The following is a 22,852-nucleotide window of genomic DNA, read 5'->3' as shown; positions in this document are numbered from 1 at the left end:
TAGTTACTTTGTTAGATAAACTGCCTCGAGGGCGGAGGAGCTTTAAATTTGATAAAAGATGGGTCGGGAAAGAGGGCCTGATGGAGGCCATAAATCAGGGTTGGACTAGTGGTGGAGTTTCAGATAATGAAGATTTCATGGGTAAGATTACGAATTGTCGGAGGTCAATATCTCGGTGGCGTAAGGAAATGTCGGAAGATGAGCGGAAATCAATTGAGGACATTAAATTAGAGTTGGCAGAGGCTCAAAAGGATGACACAAAATCACCAGAAGAAATTAAAGAATTAACTTTACGGTTACGTGCGGCATACCAGGATGAAGAGGAATACTGGCACCAAAAAAGTCGCAGCCTTTGGATGAGAGTAGGGGATCAAAATACAAAATTCTTTCATGCACAAACAAAACAGAGGCAAGCTAGGAACAGAATTGTCGGCCTATTTAATGAAGCAGGAATGTGGATTACGGAGGATACCGGTATCCAAGAGGTTGCGGTTTTGTATTTTACAGATTTATTTACTTCGACTAACCCGATGGATTTTGAGGAGGCGTTACAAGACATTCGTTTGTCGATTACGGAGGATATTAATGTTCGGTTAACGAGGGAAGCCACGGAACAAGAGATTCGTACCGCATTGTTTCTTATGCATCCGGAAAAGGCCCCGGGGCCGGATGGAATGACGGCTTTGTTTTACCAAAAATCATGGGAGATAATCAAGGATGACCTGGTACTATTAGTGAACTCTTTCTTTCAAAATGATTCTTTTGATAATAGGTTAAATACCACAAATATATGTCTTATTCCTAAGACGGAGAGACCGACAAAAATGTCGGATTTAAGGCCTATAAACTTGTGTAACGTTGGTTATAAAATTATTTCTAAGGTTCTCTGCCAGCGGTTAAAAAGGGTACTCCCGGTCTTGATCTCCGAGACACAATCCGCCTTTGTGGAGGGACGGTTAATATCGGATAATATTTTAATAGCCCAAGAAATGTTTCATGGACTTCGGACAAATCCATCATGTAAAGGGAAATATATGGCAATTAAAACGGATATGAGTAAAGCGTATGATCGGTTAGAATGGCCCTTTATAGCAAAGGTGATGGAGAAAATGGGATTTTGTGAGAAGTGGATTGCCTGGATGATGTGCTGCATCACTTCGGTACAATATCGTGTCTTACTAAACGGCCAACCACGAGGTTTAATTATCCCGGATAGGGGGCTACGCCAAGGGGATCCATTATCGCCTTATCTTTTCATCTTATGTACAGAGGTATTAATCGCCAATATTAGGCGAGCGGAGGCCGCTAAACTTATAACCGGAATCAAGGTTGCAAGGGCTAGCCCTGCGATTTCTCATTTACTTTTTGCGGATGACAGTCTTTTCTTCTGTCAAGCAAAGAAAGAGCAGTGTGAGGTTATCCTTGGTATTCTTAAGCAGTACGAAAAAGTCTCGGGTCAACAAATCAATTTCACGAAATCGTCAATACAATTTGGTCATCTAGTGGAGAATAATGTACGCACAGAACTAATGGCAGTGCTTGGTATTACAACTTTGGGCGGTATGGGTTCGTATTTGGGGTTACCGGAAAGTTTAGGAGGGGCAAAAACTAGAGTTTTTTCCTTTGTTCAGGATCGGCTTCAATCAAGAATAAATGGTTGGTCGGCGAAGTTTCTGTCCAAAGGGGGTAAAGAGGTCATGATAAAATCAGTGGCGACAGCGTTACCTACGTATGTGATGTCATGTTTTCGATTACCAAAAACGGTGACCAATAAGCTTACAAGTGCGATTGCTAAATTCTGGTGGAGTTCAAATGGTCAAAATGGGGGGATGCACTGGTTAGCTTGGGACAAACTTTGTCAAAACAAAGCATCAGGAGGATTGGGTTTTCGACATGTGGAGGATTTCAACTCGGCTTTATTAGCAAAGCAACTCTGGAGACTGATAAATGTTCCAGATTGTTTGTTTGCTCAAGTGTTTAAAGGAAGGTATTATAGGAAATCAGACCCACTGGGTCTGATCAAATCATACTCCCCGTCTTATGGTTGGAGGAGTATTATTTCTGCTCGCCCTCTGGTTAGCAAAGGACTTATTAAAGGAGTTGGGACGGGGGAATCTATTTCAGTATGGAATGACCCTTGGCTACCAGCTCAATACCCGAGGCCAGCTACCCGAAACAGTTCACTTGCTGAACCGCTTACAAATCTATCTGTTAATCAATTGATTGATACGCATACAGGCTCATGGAAGGTGCAGCTGCTACAAGCTCTCTTCGACCCAGAGGATGTCCCTATTATTAGTGCTATCCCGATTCGGTTCCCGCAAGGGAAGGATTACAGGTTTTGGCATTTTACAAAATCCGGTAAATATTCGGTGAAATCAGGATATATGGTATCACGGGATACAAGACGGACTTGTAATGTATATGGCCCAGATACTAATCAATTGCAAGCTCATGTGTGGAAGGTCAAGTGTCCCCCCAAGTTACGTCATTTCTTATGGCAAGTACTTAGAGGATGTATATCGGTTAATAATAATCTGGCAAGAAGAGGGCTGAACTGTGATCCGCTTTGTAGTAGATGTGGCGAAGTAGAATCTACTCTGCATGCAGTTTTTCAATGTCCACCGGCATTGCAAACATGGGCTTTATCTCAAGTTCCCACTGCACCTGGGGTATTCCCAACAGAGTCTCTGTTTGCTAATATGGATCATTTGTTTTGGAGGACACCCAAGGATTTAGATGTTTCAATGTATCCTTGGATAATGTGGTACATTTGGAAAGCACGGAATGAAAAGGTATTTGACAATATAGATAGGGATCCAAGAGAGGTCCTACGATTGGCGGAGTGTGAGGCACAATCATGGTTTGATGCACAGATGGAGGGAGCTTTTGACACTGGCTCTGGGGTACCTCGGGGGTTATACCAAATTAACGACCCTTCTAGCATTAGATATCCAGGTTTCACATGATTTGTGGATGGGTCCTGGAAAGAGGGTGATATTTTTGCAGGTTTAGGGTGGTATTGCACAGCCACAAATGGCGAACCAACAATGGGTGCAGCTAACTTTCGAAGGAGTCTATCGCCACTACATACCGAAGTCGAAGCATTAGTGTGGGCTATGAAGTGTATGATTGAAGCAGGGAGACGTGAAGTGACTTTCATTACAGACTGTTCAGATCTGGTGGAGATGGTGTCTTCCCCAACAGAATGGCCGGCGTTTGTCACATATTTAGAGGAAATTATCGCAGATAGGGAAGTGTTTTCTTCTTTTGGTCTTGTCAAAGTTTCTCGTCGTTCTAATCTTAAAGCGGATGCGTTAGCACGTCGAGTACGTGTTGAGCCGCTTAGCTGTTTGTATGTAAACAATGTTCCTTCCGCTTGGCTCTTTTGAGTCACTTTTATTGTTGTTGACAAAAAAAAAAAAAAAAAAAATTGTATAAATCAATCTTAACTCAATTGGTTTATTCGACATATTTTTTTTGGTATAGTTAAATATAATAAAATGAGAATTTCACTAGTGTTTAAAAATCAAATTAATGATATTTTAGTAATATCGATCCAAACCATCTCATCATACAATCCTTCATGCAATATAACATATCTATTTTATTTTAAAATTTTATTGATTTCATAGAATTTTATTGATTGTATATATTATACGATGATTAAAAAAAAGAAAGATGTAAGTGAAACCAATTTTTAAATTTATAAAAAAATTACCTTGATTAGTTTTTAATTAATTTTTTAATTAAATAGAATCAAGAGTTAAATATATATTAATGAATATTTTAGGTAAAATGGCTTTAACAATAAATTATGAGAGTGTTATAATAAATGTGGGCTATAGATTTTTTTTTTTGCAAAAATACTATAGTAGACTAGAATTTAATCCGCGTAGTAGCTTTTTGATTCTACTCAACAAAGAAAACTGCACATTCACTTTCACGAGAGAGAGTAAAATATGAAGTTTGTTGATACATGGTAGAGATTAATGCTTATATGATAAACAAATTTGATGTAAATCATTTCAATTAACCAAATCGTACAAATATTTGTTTTTCGACACGTGCTATTTTAGATTATGCTCAGCACGAAAATTAACCTAATTTAGTTGGCGTTGTCCAGTTTTAGGTATGACTTAAAAGAAAATTTGCGTATGCAAAAAAAGTAGTAATACTACTTAGATTACATGTAAGAATTGGCAAATTGAGAAAAAAAAAACTAAGATTTGTGTGAGAGGAAGGTCATATAAGAGAAGAATAAGAAAATAAATAATGAGAAAAAGAAGGAGAAGGAGGCTAAGTGATGCAAGAAAAGTATTAAATAATATGATTTTTTTTTTTAGTTTATCGGCTTTTTGATTCTATTCATGTTTGATCATTTCAAGGAATTTGTGATGTTATTCCTTTTTCAATTAGTCGTCTTAGAGAATCTCCAACTCACTTCTATTTTTGCTTCTAAACTCTACTTTAAAGTAAATTTTGCTCCAATTTTGTTCCAACCCACCTCTAATTATATATATATAATATAGATTGCTATTTTTTCTCCATATATAGAGGAACTCTAATTTTTCCTCTATATAAGAGTTGAAATATTTTATTTGCAAAGTAGTTTTCTAAATCTTTTATTTTTCATTTATTATATTAGAATTATTTTAACAAGAAAGATTAAATACTTAATACTCTGGAAAATTATTATTTATAATGATGCGATGTATTTTTAATATTTCAAACCTAGGTTATCAGGTTGTTCTTTCTTTAGTAGGATCGGGACCAAATGTATCTATAGTCAAAAAGAAAACCTAGGTTTGTGACATGACCAACCATACCATACGACGGCGACAATCAGCCGTAACAAGCAAAAACAAACATGATTATAGTCAGAAAAACTCGAAATACAGTTCGACACTTACCGGAATACGAAAGGTCTCAAATGTAGTAACGAAAACGATGACTCCCGGCGAATCACGGCGACTCACGACGACTGGTTTTTAGAGCGAAAGAGAGAGAGAGCGTAACTGTGTTCGGCGGCGAAAACTGTGTTCGTCGGCGATTTTCTTTTCCTTCGAACGCGAGTGAGAAAGAAATTTTTTTTGTTTTCGATTGTAAACAGTGACGAAAGAAACTGTTCAGTTTTCTTTTTGATCATTAATAAGAGAATAAATGTCGATGATGATGTGGCAATTTCGAGTATGATGTGGCCATTTCGGGTATGACGTGGCTTGTCGGATATGACGTGGAATTTTTAAGTGAAAACAGACCAAGGGTGTTTATTGTAATTACACCCATCTCTCTAAACATCTAAGGAATAAAAAAAAATGTGTCTTTTTAAGGAATAAACCTACTATTGTGCTCTATCTAAGTAAATTTTTCTTTCATATATCCCCTCAAATATCTTGTTAAATAACAACGCACATGTAAATGATCCACAACTTTTAAAATTATAGGATATTCGACGCAATGTTCTTTACTTTAGTAATCAAAACCAAATAACTAGAGAGAAAAATATTAAAGTATCCTAGTACTAGACCAAATATTCAAAACATAAATCCATTAAAGCACATAACAAGCAATAGCAAATGTGATGGACAAACATATATGAATGTTAAAAATGAACAATCAAAGAATGATAAAGCACTAGAAAGTATATACAATATTGAGAAACGAGGAAAACCTATAGGCTAAGAAAGAAGTAGTTAGTAGGAAAAATCACTAAAGACTGGAATGCGTTGCTGTTGTTGCTCAGATAGATGATGGATATCCTTGACGATGTCGAACACGGCCTCAGGTTGTGCCAACTTAAGAGCATTCTCCGACATACTTTTTAATTCATCTTTATTGCTGCTGAACCAATCGGCCACAATTCTTGCAGTTTCTTTGGGACTTCGGGTAAAAACTCCAGCACCGTTATCCACAACATACGGTACATTGCCTTTTTCCTTTAAGAGTAACATTCGCAAGAGTTAGTTTATGGATTGATAATGGCCGATCAATCCCAAAGGTGAAGCAAAAAAAAAAAAAGAAGTGAATTTGTACCTGTCCAGGAATGTAATCATTGAGGATAATTGGGAGACCGCATATTAATGCTTCCGCGATAGTACCTGGACCGGCCTGTTTGATGTCATAAACACTTGTTAAACTTATGGATTTTGAAATCAAGTATAAGTAGTAGCATGAAGTATAGAGACTTCAAAGATATGACTTACCTTGGTGATGATACAATCACAAGCTCCCATCCATTTTTCCATTTGTGTTTCAAACCCACGAACCTATAAACATCACGAATACATATTACTAATATAAGCTAGTGGTTATAAATATACATTACTATGTAGTGAAAAAATCACATTTTAATGTGTACCTTGAAGGGAATCTTCCATTCATGGGATGCTAAAGTAGAAGCAAGAACTTTGTTCCGGCCGCATATGACAATCAATTGTCCAATTGGCTTTCTTTCTTTAGAGTTGTATAAAGAATCTCCAAGGGCTTTAGCAGTTTTCTGAACCGGACCCATTCCTTCACCGCCTCCCATTAATAGAACCGCGGGTAAAGGTAAGTCTATTTCAAGCTCTCTCCTTAGTTCATCCTGACAAAACACACAATATTGATCTTCCGGGACCAAAACAAAAATCTCGAAATGTTTTGAATGGTTACCTTGTTGATAATAGTGCGAGGGAAAGATGGGCGGACGGGTAAGCCAAAGACACGGATTTGAGAGTCATCAAGGCCGTCTACTAATGCTCTCTTTGCGACCTCTTTGGACGGACAATAACACCTACTGACTCCATGATGGAACCTATTACATCATTTGGTTAATTTCAAATATGTTAATCATCTATAGTCATCCGTGGAAACATAATAGGATTCTTATGAACAAGTAACATGTTAACGAGTGCATTAAACTGTTTAGGTACTTATACAAAGACTTTGTATATAACTTATAAGTATCAAACATCCTTACCATGTACGGTGACAAGTATTTAGATCAGTGATGACCGTCACAAAAATGACTTTCTTTTGAAGTTCTTGCCGTTTCATTACCCACAATGGGATATGTTGCATCAAAGGATGTACGCTAATAATAATGTCCGGTTTGTACTCCATTAAACCGGTCTCTATTTCTCTGTTCAACCAAAAGAAGAATAGTCTCCATTATATTGCTAATTGGTGACACAAATTAAAGGATCATAATTAAGAAACAAAACTTAAGAAGAAGGTTAACATATAAGTACTTGGCATAATAAGCAGCAAGAGCACTGAGATAACTTTTGTGGATCCATTTGGGAGAGGTACCATGAAACGCCACTGACCAAAGACCAACATGTTTCACCATGAACTTGTACTGTCTCTCCATGTCGTTCAATGGCCAGCCAGTGTATTCTTTCCAAACATCTTTTATGATTATCTGTAAATGCAAACAAAAAACTATTTTAATATCAGAGTCAAAGCTAGAGATAAAATAGTCAAAGCTAGAGAAAATAATAATAATGCAAATTTTTTTAACTACTGGGATTTCGGTTTCTTTTGTTTATTCGGTTCGGTTAGTTCGGTTTTTTGAGTTTTGAAAATCTTGCCAAAATTAATCAAAACAAATTAAGTTCGGTTTTGAGATTGATAAACCAAAACTAACCGAAGTTTTTTTTTTCCCTGAAAATTCGATTTTTTCATTTATTTTGAAATAATTTTGGGTAATTCTGTTAATTCGGTTCCTTGATTAATCCGGTTATTAACCAAAATTAGTCTAATTTATTGTATAACCGATATAATCTGGTTCTTAAAAAAGATCGATCCACCGAGAACCGAACAAAACTAATTGAAATTTTCGGTTGACCGAACTAACCTCACATATTGCTGATCAGTTAGTGACCAATAACCAAAACTGAACCGAATACCCAAAATCTCGGTTCGGTTCGATTTCATTATCCCAGCTCAAATTTTGACAAACAAAAAAACTAACGTGGGACAGATTTTAAGACATAAAATGCTGACATCATAACGTATCTCCGACACCCTGGCAAACTCCAAGATCCATACTAGGCTACAAAACTTCCAAGTAGATATGTCTTTTCAAAATCAAGACGACAGCTCTAATATTGGCGGCTGAGATTCATCTAGCCTTTTTTTTTTGTTATATTTTAGCATAATCTATTGGAACAAAATATGTCATATTCGAATTCGATGTATATATTTACCAGCTTTGAAATTTTCTAATTGAACACTTCAAAATGTTTTTTTTTTGTTTTGGGTTTTTTTTTTCTTTTGAATAATCAAAGAAATTATGGGCCGAAGCCCATACATCTTCTTAGATCCGAAACCAAAACATGTTATATGGTTTCGTCCCAACCGACGACCTCTAACTTTTGCCAGAAATCTTTACCAATTGACATATTAGCATTTGGTTTCTTTGGTTCCTTTAAACCAAAACTAAAAGAGACATGTTACTATGTAAGCCTGTGTTTTGTAGCTTACATAATCATTTTTCGTAAGTTATATGTTATAGGAAGCATGTTATTGGCTCTACCCTATGCGTTGGATTCAAGGCAAAGATTATTATGTAAATGACAAATAAAAATTAAAATATTTTTACCCGGTAATCATCTCCGAACTCGATCTTGAAAGCGTCACGGATGGCCTCGGCGGAGGCACGGTGGCCACCACCTGTATCACTCATGAGAATAAGAACAGTTTTGATCCTCTCTGCTCCCATCTGCTCCATCTCCATAACCTCTTCTTTATCTTCAAACCCTTTCTTTCTTAGTCTCTCTTTCTCGTAATCACTTGATCTACGACTATGTACTATGTAGTCATCTTCGACCGTGGAGATGTTAAAATTGCTGTAGACTCGTCTGAACACCTTCTCAGTGAGTGAATCCGACCGTGTACGAGGAGAAGCCACTTGCATCATGATGAGTGTTTGGTTTTGTAATAAGAAGAACAAGAACGATGGTTGTGTTGTGGCTGGTTGGTGTGATGTTTTGGGGTTTTAAGAACAAAATTTTTGAAGCGAAAAAAAATGGGAGACCAAGTTGATGGTTTTTAAATAATTGGTTATTAAAATTTGTGAGGAATGATGCTGGAATGATTCTTTTTTTATTTTAGTTTCTGTTCCTATAGTTTTGCTTGTGTAATTTATATTTCGTGTCTTTGTTGTGGGGTTTAATGTAGTGGTAGAGTAACGAGGGTATAAAGGCAGGTATGAGCCGTTGGATCTGTCTTTTGGTTTTGGAATCTTTGGGAATGAAGATTCGGATCTTTCGTTTTATCTTAAAAGTATTTTAAAACAACTTGACTTTTTATTTGTACATTTTTTTAATCACATGGATGTTGTTGGTCTTTTTTGTTTTGTTTGTGACATTGTAAACTGATTTTTTTTTTCTGGTTATGTTAGATTTGAGGATGATTGGTTTGTACTTCAAAAGCTTTTTAATTTAGTTATAATTAATAGAATTATTTATAACTAAGTATTTATATTTTGTGATATATGATCTTTAAAGTATTTGTTTGTAAAATTTAATTGGTGGTAAAGATTTTTTTTTTTGTAATTTTTATAATCTTGATATTAAGGGTGTTCAGTTCGTTTGTATAAAGTGTTCTATTTTTTTTTGGATTTTTAGTTAATGAATAAAAGTACTAGATTTTAACCCGCGATACACCGCGGGACGACATTTTAAAATGTATTATTTTTATTATTTTTGTTTGGTATATAAGAGTATACTACTATATTTTGATTGTAAATTTTATGTTTTAACCCGTACAATATTATATGATAATTTATTTTTTATATAATCATAATTTGATTAAATTAATTAAATAAGTATAATATTTAAAATAATGAAATGATACTGACATAATATTCGTTTACATAATATAATTTCATATTAAAATATTTTTGTGAGTTATACTATAGTAGACAACCCGTAAAAATATCTATAATCATAATTATGTAAATTATAACCCGTTCCATCACATTACCCGTGCTACACAATTATCAATAATATTTTAGTACATACATTTTGTATCGTTTGAGTAATATACATCCGTTTCTAAAAATTCAAATTGCAACATATGCAAAAAAAAATTATATTTTTATTATACATATGTTTATGTAATAATATAAATATAAAAACAAATAAGATCATATAAAGATGTTGGAGAAATTTTTGATTTATGAGGGAGATATTTTAGGAAATTTTGTTAAATGTAACTAATTTTGCAAATTTATTATGATTTAATTACAAAATTTATCTTAAACTGTCTCTATTTAATCAAATAGCAAGGGATTAATTATGCAAATATTACAAAATAAAAGGGTAGAACACAAAAGATACTTCAAAAATGTTAATATAGATTCTAAACAGATAAAATATTTGAATTGATTTTCTTTTTAGTTTACTCTTTTACAAAAATTAAAAATGAATAATAAAATAGAAATGGGAGAGTAAGAGATTTTATTTCTGTGTACTTGAAATTATGAAATTGTGTATTACTTCAAAGTTTTTAAAAATTAAAACAAAAAAATTACTATGCCTACAGCCCAAAAAAAAAGTAAATGGCTGACTTTATATTGTTTTCATCCCATCTTAATCTCATCAAAGATAATTGGGTATTTTTCTGGACAAGTTATTTACACAAACTTATTCAACCAGAGAGGTACAAGAGTCACATGACACACAAAAAAAGCCCTTTATGTAGTATCTATCTTAACATTTTTGAAGTACATTTTGTAAAAAAATCTATTTTGGCTTATGACCTTTTATTTTTTAATATTTACAAAATCAAACCCTTGCCATTTGAATAAATAAAAAAACTTAAAAGTAAATTTTGTAATTAAATCATAAGCAAATCGCAAAATTGGAAACAAATATTTATTAGATCAAAAAATTTCCTAAAATCTCTCTCTAATAAACTGAATATCTGTTCAATATATTTATATACTCTTATTTGTTTTAAATTTATATTATTGCATAAAACATATTTATAATAAAAATAAAAACTTTTTTCCACACATTTTGCAATTTAAAATTTTGAAAACGGACGTATTTAACTCAATCAATAAAGGAAAAATATATGTACAACGTCTACATAAGATAGGAAATTTTAGATAATAGTTCAAAACCTTTATAAATAAGACTAATATGTTTACAACTACAAATGAGCATGAACTTTGATTTCTCAAGTATCCAAATTAAAAAATTTATTAGTTTAATACGGTTCTTTATTTAAGAAAAATAATATTTTAAAAAAGTTTCAAAATATTATAAATTTTAATTTTTTTAACAAGTTTAAAATAGGATAAATATTAAAACTTTTAAAAGCTGAAAATTATGATATTTTATTTAAGTTTTATAGAATATTAAAATAATGAAAATATTTAAATTCTACAAAAATTAATAGTATTATTAATATTTTAGTTCTACAAATATTTAAAATATAATAATATTGTACATAAATATGATTGAACGGGTTTGAATTTACATAAATATGATATATTTTTCTGCGGATTGTCTATATTTAAAATATTTTACGGGTTAAGTTAAAATATATTTTTTTTATTTACAACAAAATCGTCTGGTGATGTACCGTCGGTTTAGCACATATATCTATGAATCTACTTATAATACAAATTAATGAAATTATATTAAATTAAATGAAATAAACATGTATAAAACTAAACTATATAAACCAAATACGAAAATGATCAACCAAAGAAATATATTAAACTATGGACCCGTGGTGTACCACGGGTTAAATCCTAGTAGTAACATATAAATTTTTGCAATAGAAGTTGCAAAAACCTTTTAATATGTGTGTTGACGATGGGAGGATCGATCAACCATCAACCTTCATGTCAGTTTCAGAGTTCCACTCATCGTCTTCACTTGGCTGAGGTTGATGGCACAATCTCTTGTCCATACTTCCCCGCATCTCCACATATAAGGCTTTGTAAGAAAAAAGAAAAAAGTTTCAATAAGACATTTATGTATGTATATGTGCTTACTTGATCAACGTGTATTTTCTTCACAAACGTCTTGAACAGCTTTAACTTATCATCTTGAAAGAGCGTATCGGACAACCGTATGTATGTCAATCCATACATTTTTAACTTCGGTTTCTATGCCTTCTTTCCATGCTTTGCTTAGTACCTAAATCAACGATTTACCGAAAAAATCAAATTTAAAAGACTTGATTTAATGAATGAACTAATAGATTTTCTTCTTGTTATTTACATCTTGAACAAGTTCTTGGGGAGCACTTAAGGCTTCATCGGCATTGTTGGTATCTTTCATCTCAAGGCAAGCGAAGTTGAGCATGCCATAGTCCTTTGAGATCATCCTAGTGATGGGCCGGTAACTTGTAATATTCGGCAGTCAGCTCCGCCGCGTGGCTGTTGTGTTTGTACAACCAGTGAATTCCCCCAACCTACGTCATTGATATATATACTTAGGTTAGACTCATTCACTAATTACATTGCTAGACAAGTTAACTTAGAGAAAATGTTAATGGAGGATTCTAGATACGGTTTAATTTTAATTTCCTTTTGGTTTTAATGGAGCAACATATAGAGTATGGTTGGAGCAAATGTTACTTTAAAATAGAGTTTTGACTCTAAAATACGGTGGAGATGCCCTTCGAAAGAACAAAAAATGGGCAACCATTGCTTACGAGATATTGTGTTAGTTTCGTTGAAAATCGTGACCATGATATGTGGGGAACTAGAAAATTGGGAAAGTTCGTATATTTTTTATCATCTATAAATTAGTTTGCGTATTTTTTTATGAAAAAAATATAGTTTTTTGTCAACAATACGAAGAATTAGCTAAAACAAGCCAATTGGGGGGACAATCGTTTACAGACTTCACTGGATGCGGATTGGTACGAGCTTTGCGTGCCAAAGTAACAACTTTTACATTCAAATTCCTTGGGATAAGAATAAAGAAAATGTTAAAAATTCTTCCCTATCAATGTTGATATCATCCAGGTAAACAAAGAACGCTGGCCACTCGGCAGGAGAAGATACCATCTTCACCAAATCTGAACAGTCGGTAAAAAACACTACATCTTTGTGTTCATGACCAATCATGCATCGCATCGCCCACACCAGAGCTTCTACTTCTGAATGGAGGGGAGAAAGGCTTCGGTGAAGATTTAAAGCTCCCATCATCGTCGAAGAGTCTCGAGCGTGCTGACAGAACCAACTAAACCCGTATACATATTTGTGTCCTTCCAAAAACCATCTATGAAACATCGATAACCCATAGACAGAGTAGGTAACCTACCTATGCGACCTTGTATCCCAGAATTTGGTGCCAAAGGCTCTGTGCCTGTGCGTTGTACCAAATTCTTGACTCATCCTTTACAATCCTACTTGTATTCAAGGGGCTCTCATCTACATTATCATAGACTTTGAAATTCCTAGCCTTCCAAATATAACACAAGATCTAGGGACAAAAACCATAGGTATCCCCATCTTCTACTAGACCCAAAATGTAATCCACATTTGCGTACACATGCAATGTTGGGAAGGATATAGAGCTTATTGGGATATTAGCTAAAGCCCAAGACTGGCGCGCTGGTGGGCATTCAAAATTGAAATGGTTCACCGTCTCCGCTTCAGCGCCACATCAGGCTACTTAGTATCACAATTTATACCCCTCTGGCTTAAATTAACCAAAACCGAGATACATTTCGTCAACAATTGCCACATAAAATGTTGTATTTTATGTGGGCAACGCACTTTCTATACCCTCGCTAGTAATGGTGTAATATTTGGTCCACAGACCCTAATGACCGGGAGTCTTGGATCTGCCAAACGAGCAGTATGATAACCTGACTTTACCGTGTACTTACCATTTTTCGTTAAATGCCATCCAAAAAATCCCCTATCGGACAATTACCAAGTGGAATGGCATTAATCAGCAAGACATCCTCCCAAGCAAAATGCTCATTTAGGACCTCCAAACGCCAAAAATTTGTATGACAATCAATCAAGTGTCGTATTTGTAGGGACGGGTCCATAAGCGACCCATTACTTAATGCTGGTCTCGGGAATTGAGAAAGAATCCAGGGATCCATCCATACAGTAATAGAATCCCGACACAACTTGTTTAATAAGCCCTCTACTAACCAGAGATCTAGCGGAAGTGATACTTCTTCATCCATAAGATGGAGAGTATGATTTTATCAGATCCATTGGGTGTGAATTCTGGTAGTACCAACCGTTAAAAACCTTTGAACAAAGAGAATCTGGGGCCTCTATAAGTCTCCTTTATTGTTTTGCTAATAGCGCCATGTTGAAATCATTGACATCTCTAAACCCTAAACCTCCCATTTTCTTACTTGAACATAAATTTTCCCACGCCCGCCAATGCATACCTTATGCAGGCCCATTTGTACTCCACCAAAACTTCGCCAATGCACTAGTCAACTTTGATGTAATTGCTCTTGGTAAGCGAAAACATGACATCACGTAAGTTGGAAGTGCAGATGCCACCAACTTAATCATCACTTCTTTCCCACCTTTTGACAGTAATTTGGCAGACCAACTTTTAATGTGACTATGCAGTCTATCCCGTATAAACGACAAATATTAAATATGTCAAGATTTTTTGGGAATTTTTCCAAAATGTATATATGCTTAATTTTTATAGTACGTTATACGTAATACCTTTGCAGCCAAGTTAATTTGAAGTCCTGCGAAGATCTTGTTGGCTTCTCCTAAGATCTGATCACCATGAAAGATGAGTTTGTTCGAGTACCATGTCAAGAAAACCCCCACTTTCATCAGGCTTGTCAATGTATTTTCATGCGTCTTTCGGAAAATCCCACTTAGGGCAAAAGAATGCTAGTACACTGATTTTTATATTGGATCTAAGGAAGTTATTAGAGGAAGTTGAGATCATGGAGAGTGAAGTTATTAGAGAAAACCCACTTCTCTGTGTTTGTCTGACACATATGCGACCAACTAGAACTCATTATCCCAACCAAACGATAAGGGTACTTTTGTCCATAAATTATGAGGTTGGCATCTCCTCTCTTATATTGCAAAGTATCAAAACTCGTATCTTCTTTCTTAATTCTTTCACAAAATATTAATATTGATTTAGTTGACTCAAATATTTATATACTCATAATTAATTAGGATGAATAAGTGTAAAATTGGAATCTTTAGTTTGTTATGAGAACGCATGTATGTAATAACAATTATTTATCTTTTAGGTATAAGTTGCACACTTTTACCTTTTTTTTTGAGTATTATTCTTCCAACCAAAAAAACATTAGGTATTAAACGACCAAATAAAAAAAATATATAAGGTATTTATTGGGATTTTTCCGAGTTAAAAACAACAAAATTTCGCTCTGTCTATTTCTTATTCGGGAAAATTTTCAAAAATACTCATATAATTTTTATTTGGACATTTTAAACCTAATATTTTTTTGTTGGAAGAAATAATACCCAAATAAATGGGTTATACCCATACCCAAATTATAATCCAAAAATTTAAGTATCCATGTAATCAATTTCCAGTAACTTTAAGTAATTTTGTAAATTGACCCGACCCATTTCACTTCTGTAATTAATATAGGGATATGTCTTGTTGTACATTTTAATATTATAAAAGGTTTTATGTTTAGATAATTATTTAAATTTAAGATTATTATTATATAGCTGTAAGCATAATTAAAACTACTAAAACATGCTCAACACAAAAAAAAGGGGGTTTAGTTTACTTGACATGTATTGTATCGAGATACAAATACCAAAATACAAAACGAACATAACTACATTCAAATACATTTTTTGGACACATACTCTAAAAACCAAACAAACATTATTTAGATAGTGCGTTCAAATACCACGATCTGCATCTTGATAACCCATCTACCTCACCAAACGAACAACACCTTATCCATAGGTATCATAGATAAAAGATAAATCATATTATCCAATAATGATAGATAATAACATGGATGTTTATTCAATTTATAACACAAATCACTTAAAATACTAGAATCAATATATTCCTCTGTTTTCTAGAATAATAAAACCAAATGGTTTATAAATGCTGGTTCGGTTTCAGTTTTAACATTTTGCCCTTGGTTCAGTTCGACTGTTTTGGTGGTAGTACTATATTTTTGCCCACACCTTTGATGCACATAGAGTTTACTTCTTTTAACTCAGAACTCTGAGTTCTACAATTGTTCATGCTTCGTGAGACAATCTCAATCATGAATCAGACATCTCATTTCAAATCAACAAACTCTCGCAATAAAGACAGTGAAAAAAAAAAGTGGTATGAAGGCAAATTGTAAAAGAAGTAATATTATCTAACAAGAGAGTCTAGCAGTTCTGTTTTGGACGTGTGAAAGGCATTTATTTCATCTTTATACCATTGAGCGCCTAAGATAACTAGACCTTATAGCCCAAAGCTGCTTCCCAACAGCTTCCATGTCCGGCCGCTCTTTTTTCGTAGGAGCAGCACATTGAAATGCCAAACTGAACATCTTCCTTAGTATCTTCTCGTCAACTCGTTCCCTCGCGTTTGGATCCACCAGTTCAAACACTTTTCCTTCATTGTATTTCTCGAATGCCTGCAAGAATTTTGAAATTACCCCGCAAAGTCGGTTTAGTAAGGAATGCAAGTTTTGAGAAGAAATATTAAATGGCTTACCCATCGAACGGTAATCCTTTCGTCATGAGGTCGCTTGGCTTCTACAGGGCGACGACCTGTGAGTATTTCTACAAGCAAAATCCCGAACGAGTAAACATCGCTTTTGGCAGTGAGCTGATAAGTCCTCATGTACTCGGGATCGAGATAACCAACTGTTCCTTTCACTTGGGTTAAAATGTGGGTCTGGTTCGAGTCAGTAGGACCGCCTCTTGCAAACCCGAAGTCTGCCACTTTAGCTCTCAAGCTATCCGTAAGGAGAATGTTCGAGGATTTTATGTCACGGTGAATTATCTGTCTTTCTGTTTCAAAGACAAAAAAAATCATAGAATCTTGAATAAGATCCTCACAATATTTTATAGTTTTATAACCAAGGAAGCACACCTGCATAGGAATGGAGATAGGTCAATCCATGGCAGACATCGATCACAATCTCCAACCTTTGATTGAAATTAAGTTTGGTTCCACTAGTACCTGCAATAACACAAGAGCCTTTATTGTTTACTTATACGTTTTTATAGCCAGAACAAGCTCAGGAAGATGTAAATAAGTGTCTTACCATCCAAGTGTTCCCGGAGTGTACCATTTCTGACATACTCAGTTATGATAAGCTTCTCGTCTCCTTTATCAACATAGCCAAGAAGCTTCACTAGATTTCGATGGCCTATTTTAGACAAAAGGTCAACTTCACTTTTGAATTCTGTTCGCAGATTCTCGAAATGTTCCTGCATGAAAAATTATAATTTAGAACTGAAAAATAGTTAAGGTGTATAGTACAAATGAGCAGATGGAGATATTATATTCATCTTAACCTACTAATTACTGTACAACAGACCAAGTGCTAGAACTTTTATCTTCAAGTTTAAAAACCAAGAATTGATAGCTTTATTAGTTTCCTCCATAATAATTCCATTAGTTCGATTACAAATCTCGAAGTAACAAAGCACCATTACTCAGTAAGACTAGACCACATATAACTAGAGTGAGAACATGATTTCCCAACACAATAAGACCAAAGCTCAGGAACTATATTACCAAAAAATTATGGTCGATATAAAGGTTCTATTATTAGCTTATGTCAACATTATAGGACTTTGACTGACTAAACTATAATAAAAATTAAATACCAAGAGAAAATTAAAGAACTATAAAAGTACCTTCTTTGCTCGTTTAATGGCAACCACCTGGCCATCATCTAAATAGCCCTTATATACTACCCCAAAGCCTCCTTCACCAATTTGATGACTTTCAGAGAAATTGTTGGTTGCTGTAGCAATCTGACTCATGTTCAGGTTCAAGGGTCCTAGTCTACTAGGTCTCGGGGACATAGCATATCTAGATGGGCTTTGCGGTACACGGGATGGACTTGGTGGTGCTCGGAATGGACTTGACGGGATCTTCTCAGAAGAAGGGCTCATTTCAAAAGAGGAAAGTTGGTGCACTGTGATACAATATACGAGCCTCAATGTCAAATGTTATTCCAAAATGTAAAAATCTACATAAGAACGATAAATACTTCTCAACATAAAATGTAATCTTTAGGGTCTAATAATGCAATATACACCACTAGTAACGTAAAAAATTGTTGTTCCCTACGTCAATGACTATGTGCCTTAATAAAATCATAACTTTTTAATGATGTCAGGGAGAAGGCATAGACCAACTCTATCAAAACTAGAAGTTGCTATAGAAAAATTGAGTGAAACCAGTCATGGTCTCTGCACATTCTCACCAATGGACTGAAACTGTACTAAAAGTGAGTGAGACACTTAGTCACCTGAGTTAGATTCCTTGGGTAGAACTTCATGACTATTTGCTTTCCTCTCCTTATGGAAACAAGGACAACAAAGCGCGCAACAGAAGAGTAGAAACCCGCTTGCTGCCATGCTGACTTTAACTTGGCCATATTCAGATCCAGCCTCATTACTTTTGGAAACGTTTACAAGTTTTTCTTCCAAAAACCTTCTCCCTACATAGAATCAGAAGCTGATTAATGATGACACACATAACCAAATTACCAACAAAACTATATATATAAAATTGTGTAACCGATCCAAGAAGCATTACCTAGTAGATGGTGAACTGTGCAGATGTCAACACTAGAAGAATCCTCAAAGATACAACCTTTGGCTTTATGAAACCGCAAAGCTTCGCAAAACCGGACTTTGTCCACTGGATTCCCATTGATAGTGAACAAACTCCCTTGTTGATAAGGCTTAGTGTATGTCAAATGATCAGAGCCACAAACACTAGAGCCAACAAAAGAAGTTGATGCAGAGGTATCCTTGGTTTGCAATAACATTAACAAACCCAACAACAAAGTAGTAAACACCAATCTTGTGAAGCTCAAATCATCTCCACCCATAATTTGGCTTTTTATTATTAACAAAATACTCAATAGCAAAGACTCAAACTTCAATAAGCCATTTACAAAACCCAAATAAGCTTTTCCCTAAACCTGCAAAAACAAAAAATCAGCTTTTTAGAAAGCTTTTAACTTTAGGGTTCCATTTTCAGTTGAATTCTTGAAACCCTTTTTAGCTCAATACCAACTAAACTATAGCAAAGATCCAAGCAAGAGACTCAAAACCTCAATTTCAAGAATCAAAAACGTCTTTAAGCAAACCCAAGAAAACAAAATCAAAACTTTAGCGCTATATAACAAAGGACACACGAATAATTGCAAAATCAGAATCAAAACGGATTTAGAGAGAAACCCAAAAGAATTTAAAGCGAGAGAGGAAAGACCCAAACCTGGAACAAGATCTTGTAGCTTTGACTTGACTGTACAGTATATTTGAATCAGTTTTGACCGAAAAATACAAAGCTTTTTAATTCTGTTTCAGACAAGTATGTGAAAGAAAGAAGACTAAAGAAGGCAAAGAAAGTATTTGTCTGAAGGATGAGGAGTCAGGGACGTGGTTACGATCTCATGGAAGACAATCTTGTGGAAAACTTTGAAAATTCGTGTTCTGTTTTTTTTTTTTTCCGCGTCAGGAAAATTCGTGTTATTTTCTTTCTTCTTTTTCTACTAGATGATAAACGATGGTAATGAAAAAAAAATATAAACAAAACAAAACAAAATAGAGGAAAAAAACAAAATCAATTATTATTACGATTAGGGTAGGAGAAATCGGGAAGACTTATATTTATACTATTAAAGCTGAAGTATACAATTTAGACTAATGTTTTCAAATGAAATAAAATAAAATGCTCACACTGATTAACACGCGAATCTACTTAAAATTTCGGATCTATTAATCGGGTTATAATACTTAATCACCATTGATAATCATAAAGATTTAATAACTACCGTTCGCTCAAAAGATATAAACTAAACGTGATTCACATGAACTGTATCGAATGAGATGATTATCTTACCTAAAATATATGGTGTACTTTATGACGATACCAACAATTTTGGAATTTTTTAGCATCAAAGATTAGCAAAGATATTGTATCGTAAATCTCTTCCGCTAATAACGTTGGTTTTAAAAAATTTTAGTTACATTCTCTATAGACAACTATTCTCGAATGAACATTTAGGGAATATTCTAAGAACCATGATGGCAACTAATTTATAACGACTTAAAATAAACAAATTTTGGGGATTTTATATTTCCTATATCAATCTATATTGTTAACAAAATATTTTCAACTCCATAAACATCTCTATAAATTTAATCCTTCCTTCCCTTCTAAATCATATTCTCATCGCATCAAAAATATTGTTTCTCACTAAGAAAATGTCTATGGTTCTTCCCCTCTCTTTCACACCACTCAAAGATCTCAAGCCATATAAGAACTCATGGTGTATCCAAGTCAAAATTCTCCATAGTTGGAGAATGTTCTCAGCTAAAGCTAGTGAATCAATAGAATTGATTCTTGTTGATGAACAAGTATGTCTTTTTAATTTTTTAAAAATACATGTACATTATTTCAACCGTATATACCTTTTAAAAAAATTTATTTTCTCTTATGAATAGGGTGTCAAAATGGGAGCTTCGATCCGAAAAGATCATATCAAAAAGTTTGAAACCAATTTGCGTGAGGGAAACTGGAAGATAATGACAAGTTTTGGATTGCATCCTTGCACTGGTTTATTCCGACCTTCAGAGTTATTGAAGGTCCACTACAAGTAGATAGTAACTTCTTCTTCTTTTGAGAAAACTACAATTAGATAGTAACTAAAGTTCAATTTTTTAACTTTTTTTTTCTTCTTCTTAATTATGTTTGTTTGTAGTAGTTATTTTGATAAAGTTTGAAATTAGGGTAGTTTTAAAAAGTGGTATTTGAAAAGGGGTATTTTTGAAATTCCTCCAAAAATTAGTTACAAAAATAGCAAAAAACATAATATAAAAATGATACATTTGTAAAGAAAACAAATCTTAAAATACATTTGTATCAATTAGTAAATTAAAACATGTTAATAATAGTCGGATAACTTTTCTCCGCGCTGTATCGCGGATCCAATTCTAGTTAACTTATTATAAAGAAAGTCACCAAGAAAAGTAATACGGATAAGAGAAAAAAGTCTAAAGACAAAAGGAACAATTTTATAAGATAGATTTAGATAAGCAAAATAAAACAAAATGGTAGAAACAACATGAATTGAAGTCTTGTAATGGTTTTCACTTGAGAGGGATAAACCTGGAGGAGTGTGTAGCACCCTGACCAGGCCTATCGTGCTTAACCGGTTTGTAAGAGATTGAGAATTCCGCAAGGTAAGGTCCGATCATCTCCGGTTTTATCTCAATTTGGTTAAAAGTTTTACCGTTGTACACTCTGATGATGCTTCCAATCATTTCAGGCATAATCACCATGTTCCTTAGGTGTGTTCTCACTACTTATGGCTTCTCACCGGCTGGTGCTTCTAGTTTCTAGTTTGGAGTAAAGCAGAGTGTAGTTATAATAATCGAACTAAACCAAAAATCAGACCCTAACTAATTAGTAATTATAATGTTCGGGAGATCACCGATTAATAAAAAATGTGACACGCTAACAATATATTAAATTTGCAAACTAAGAGTTTTACCACTTTGCGCAATTTCTTGATGAGAGCCATTGGCTTCCTTGTCATTCCTCTATTCAACCTACAAAATGATCAACACAAGCAAAACCAATATGAAGATGCAGTTCCAGAACAGCTTGCTGTGAAGATCAGGAAGCTGCATCTGTTCAGACGCCTGAGACCACATCAGACGCCTGGGATCACATCAGACACTTGAAGTTGCTGACATGGAGTCGTGAGATGACGTGGCAAAGCTTAAGTGGATGGCGTGACGTGCTAAGGAAGATTTCTTGCTTGGCAGCAAAGATAGAGACGAATTGCGTGTGAAGATATGGTGAATATTCTTCACATCAAATAAGGAAAGGATAAGCTTGACAAGCAAGTATATTCCGTTTCCGTGAGATCCTCGAAGATCCTAGGGTTAGGGTTTTGAGTAGTGAGTATAAATAGTCTAGGGTTTGGCCACGAGCCACTTTGAACACTTTAGACTCTTTGTACGTGATTGTAAACTTCGAAGCTAGAAAAACAAAAAGCTGAGAAGGTGAGTGTTTGTTTTCTCTTGGGACTACACGGGTGTAGGAGAGAAAGGTTTAGTGCTCGTTCTTTAGTCGGGTTCAATTCTATTGGGAGGAATAGATTGAGTAAGAGCCGAGACAAAATTGTATCCTAGGAAAAGATAAATTTTGTTAATAAAGATCGAAGGAAAAAGCGTTTGCTTGGCGCGTTCCAAGCGTAACTGTCTGTGTGTCTCTCCATACGTTTTCACAATAATCATTCAGAACCAAATACATATCATCTACTAAAACTGAGACAAATATTTTGGGTGAGAATATCGAAACCTTCTTCGAATACGGGAAGGGAAGAGCTCGACAAGATCATTAGTGGGCATGTCGAGAAGAGCATCAAGATCGACTCCTTTGAAGGAAAACTTCTTGAACATTCTCTTTTTTTTTGCTGTGGGAACATCTGATTCGACTTGATCAACCTACAGAAAACTTTAAGATCATGATGATGTAAAAACCTAACAATCTAATAATTATGGTTTATAGAGATGGAGAGCGAGAAACTAACCATTGTTTGAGAAGCTTTGGAAGTGACTGCTGCTAGGTTTTGCTATGGAGGAGATACGACAAGAAACATATACTTGGCACCTTTATTTATACAGAGATGCATT

At 34.5% G+C, this 22,852-nt stretch overlaps 2 protein-coding genes and 1 pseudogene across 2 annotated transcripts; all 3 read right to left on the bottom strand.

The window, feature by feature from the left end:
* Window positions 1-5,534: 5,534 nt before the first annotated feature.
* On the bottom strand, window positions 5,535-8,973 carry LOC17892650 (monogalactosyldiacylglycerol synthase 3, chloroplastic). The gene is made up of 8 exons (XM_006297554.2): window positions 8,588-8,973; window positions 7,233-7,405; window positions 6,962-7,123; window positions 6,655-6,796; window positions 6,362-6,586; window positions 6,207-6,269; window positions 6,037-6,111; window positions 5,535-5,939 (listed from the first exon to the last, which is right to left on the bottom strand). Exons 1-8 carry the CDS (start codon window positions 8,903-8,905, stop codon window positions 5,697-5,699), a joined length of 1,401 nt encoding a protein of 466 aa, XP_006297616.1. The 5' UTR covers window positions 8,906-8,973; the 3' UTR covers window positions 5,535-5,696.
* A 7,177-nt stretch (window positions 8,974-16,150) lies between these two features.
* Window positions 16,151-19,664, bottom strand: LOC17891502 (calmodulin-binding receptor-like cytoplasmic kinase 3). Its single transcript, XM_006297399.2, has 8 exons — window positions 19,422-19,664; window positions 18,735-19,125; window positions 18,445-18,636; window positions 17,825-18,108; window positions 17,227-17,392; window positions 17,052-17,141; window positions 16,671-16,969; window positions 16,151-16,590 (listed from the first exon to the last, which is right to left on the bottom strand). The coding sequence occupies exons 2-8, from the start codon at window positions 19,030-19,032 to the stop codon at window positions 16,384-16,386; spliced, it is 1,536 nt and encodes a 511-aa protein (XP_006297461.1). The 5' UTR covers window positions 19,033-19,125; window positions 19,422-19,664; the 3' UTR covers window positions 16,151-16,383.
* A 1,634-nt stretch (window positions 19,665-21,298) lies between these two features.
* On the bottom strand, window positions 21,299-22,621 carry LOC17891769 (annotated as a pseudogene).
* Between the last annotated feature and the right edge of the window lie 231 nt (window positions 22,622-22,852).

This window comes from Capsella rubella, unplaced genomic scaffold (genome assembly GCF_000375325.1).
Source record: "Capsella rubella cultivar Monte Gargano unplaced genomic scaffold, Caprub1_0 scaffold_3, whole genome shotgun sequence".
NCBI lineage: Eukaryota > Viridiplantae > Streptophyta > Magnoliopsida > Brassicales > Brassicaceae > Capsella > Capsella rubella.
The sequence above is the reverse complement of the archived record's forward strand: the minus strand, read 5'-3'. Positions and strand labels throughout refer to the sequence as shown.